Here is a 2922-nt window from a genome sequence, read left to right on the forward strand (position 1 = left end):
CGGGCTGTGGGGGCTCCCGCCGCCCGCGCCCCCGCGCCCCCGGCCGGCCGGGTCACGTGGCGGCGCGCGCCGCTAAATAGCCCGCGTCGGCCATTTTGTGCGAGTCCGCAGCGCCGCCTCCTCCCCGCCGCTCCGCCGCCGCCTCCCGCCGCCGCCTCTCGCCCCGCAGCTCCGCGCGGACTCGGCGACCCGGGCGGGCCCCGCAGCCATTCTCCCCGGTCAGCGGCCTCGCACTAGAGTCGCATGTCCACTATCCAGAACCTCCAATCCTTCGGTGAGCCGCCCGCTCCGCTTTGTCTGGGCGCCCGAAGATGGCGACGGGGCGGCCGGGACCCCCAGCGCGGCCCGCAGCAGCCCGCCGCCGGGGGCGAGCACCCCGGGCCCCGGGCCGGGCTCCCTGGGCTCCTTGGGCGCCGCAGGTCCCTTGGGCGCCGCGGGCGCGGTTGGGGGCCGGGCCGGGGGTCCTGAGATGAGTCTGTTGCCCCGGGGCTGGACCCCAGGTGACGCACGGTTCATAGAGAGGCCACTGCATGGGGGTGTTAGACATTTTTTTGCCTCTCCTCTCGTTGGACAGACAAGCCCGGGTTCAGAGAGGTAGATACGGGCCATCGCAATATTCAGCCTCTTTTTTTTTATATATATTATTTTGGCTGTTGGTGCAGTGTTTTTTGGATACCGGCTGTCGGTGCAGCCGTTTTTGATATCGGCTTTGGGTGCAGCCTTTTTTGATACTGGTTTGGGTGCATAGATTTTTTTTTTTTAATGCTGGCTGTCGGTACAGGCTTTTTTGATACTGGCTTTGGGCGCAACTATATATATACTGGGCATCCGTGCAGTGTTTTTCTAATTCGAGTAGCAGCAGACATACCTGCCATGTTTCTCATTTTGGGAGAGTACCCTGTGCATAGAGCACCTGCTCTTACCCCTATCGCCTGCTAACCCTGTCCTCTCCCCCGCTGGCCAAATGGAGCAAAAGCTTGCGCCCCTTCTTAGCTGCTTTGTAGGATACCGTGTTTCTAGAAAGTGCTCTGTAAATTGGTCTGTCTGAGCTGTGGGTTTCCTTGTGTCTCTTCGCAGACCCCTTTGCTGATGCCACTAAGGGTGACGACTTACTCCCGGCAGGGACTGAGGATTACATCCATATAAGAATCCAGCAACGCAACGGCAGGAAGACGCTGACCACTGTGCAGGGCATCGCGGACGATTATGACAAGAAGAAGCTTGTGAAAGCCTTCAAAAAGGTAGAGGTGTGGAGGAGGCCGCGTTAAGGCAGAAGTTCCGGTGCACACCTCAGCCTGGGACTGGGGTCCACCTCTCTACTCGAATGTCTCTGTGGATCATCTTGATGGGACCCCAGGAAGCTGTTTTCATTCGCTCTAATTAACACCCGGCCATTGGTTCATCCTCTGAGTATGGTCCCCCATCTTAAAATAAGATTTTGCGTGGTCTTTGAACAAAATGTGAACTGTTCAGTTTTTGGCGATGCGCGTAAAATAATTTCCTGGATGTGACCAGCTGATTCATTTCCAGAGTAACTTGATTTTGGAAGGTTCGTTTGGGATTGTAGGAGACCGTCTGATTTTTAAATATAGTCAAGCCTGCTAAAATCGTTCTGTCTTATAGTGAAATGAGGCCTAATTGTATTTGACTAAATTATATTGTACATTTGTGTACTCTAGAAATTTGCCTGTAATGGTACTGTGATTGAACATCCCGAGTACGGCGAGGTTATCCAGCTTCAAGGTGACCAAAGAAAAAACATTTGCCAGTTTCTCTTGGAGGTGAGCAATTAGGTGCTTTATTTGTAACCTTGAGATTGCTTCTAAAATTTTACTTAAAAACAGCATCTGTCATTTCCTACTTGGTAAAAACCATGCAAATTAAGTAAATTAGATCCCGGAGTGAAATATAGACCTGGAAATTCTTTTGCTGGCAGTAAGTTTACTTTGTCCTTAGAGTGGCCCGGTCATTACTGTACATAAGTGCTGTTTCTTGGCTGTGTCAAGGGACTGGGGTCCACCTCTCTACTCGAATGTCTCTATGGATCATCTTGATGGGACCCCAGAAAGCTGTTCTCACTTGGGGTAATTAACACCCAGCCATTGGGTGTCATGTGCCAGCGTGTGGGGTTGTTGGCTGTCACCATGCGCTCCACAGATGAGTGCTGCTGAAAGTGATGAGCTGGTGGGTTTGGGGTCCTGCTTTGTGTTTTCCTGAGGCCCGTCTGAGTGCTCCTCGGAGTGACTCCGTACGTTTTGTTTCACAGGTCGGCATTGTCAAGGAGGAACAGCTCAAGGTCCACGGATTCTAAAATGAACCTAACTGCGTGCAGAATTTCTTGAGTAATTTTGTTCCCTAAACCCGGTGTGGCTGCCTCGTGAAATGAGTCTCTGCAGTCAGCGGACTTTTCCTTTATTTAACCATCCCAGCTCGCACTCACACCTGCGTAGTGACAGAAAGCGCGGGGTATGTAGGCTAGTGACACACAAGAAAACTGCAGTAAGATGGTAGCGAAGCCCCGCATTCATCTAACCTGTTTCCAATGGAAAATATTTGTTCTGAGTGTTTATTTGTTTATTGTTTGGTTTATTTTCATTTGATTAAATGTTTTTTGTTGTATTAAACCATGTATGTTGCAGCTTAACAATAAAAAAACTATGAATCCTTTTATGAGCAATTATGCTCTCGAGTCTAAGCAAGCAAGATAGACATACGTTTTATCTTTTGTAATCGGAGTTCTCATTCTATGAATATTCTCTCTGATTAACTGCAGCTGCTGTTACCCCCAGAGTAGAAGAGAACTTTTGTTATGCAGAATTGTGCTTTTCATGTACTGGTGTAAAAGTGGGCTGAGCCCGAGCCACTGCTCCTAGCAAACCCATGAGGTCATCACGGGATGGGGCAGAGGACAGGGTTGTGAGT

At 50.8% G+C, this 2922-nt stretch overlaps 1 protein-coding gene across 2 annotated transcripts; it reads left to right on the forward strand.

Moving 5' to 3' along the window:
* Nucleotides 1–243: 243 nt before the first annotated feature.
* On the forward strand, nucleotides 244–2311 carry EIF1B (eukaryotic translation initiation factor 1B; the record flags this gene model as incomplete). 2 transcript variants are annotated; one of them, XM_080714863.1, is made up of 4 exons in its annotated part: nucleotides 244–274; nucleotides 1078–1241; nucleotides 1680–1781; nucleotides 2267–2311. In XM_080714863.1, 4 exons carry the CDS (start codon nucleotides 244–246, stop codon nucleotides 2309–2311), a joined length of 342 nt encoding a protein of 113 aa, XP_080570989.1. The 2 variants fall into 2 exon arrangements, with proteins under 2 accessions (XP_080570989.1, XP_080570990.1); XM_080714864.1 differs by having other exon boundaries at nucleotides 2282–2311.
* Nucleotides 2312–2922: the final 611 nt, after the last annotated feature.

Source organism: Muscardinus avellanarius (assembly GCF_963383645.1).
Source record: "Muscardinus avellanarius genome assembly, chromosome: 18".
NCBI classification, from domain to species: domain Eukaryota; kingdom Metazoa; phylum Chordata; class Mammalia; order Rodentia; family Gliridae; genus Muscardinus; species Muscardinus avellanarius.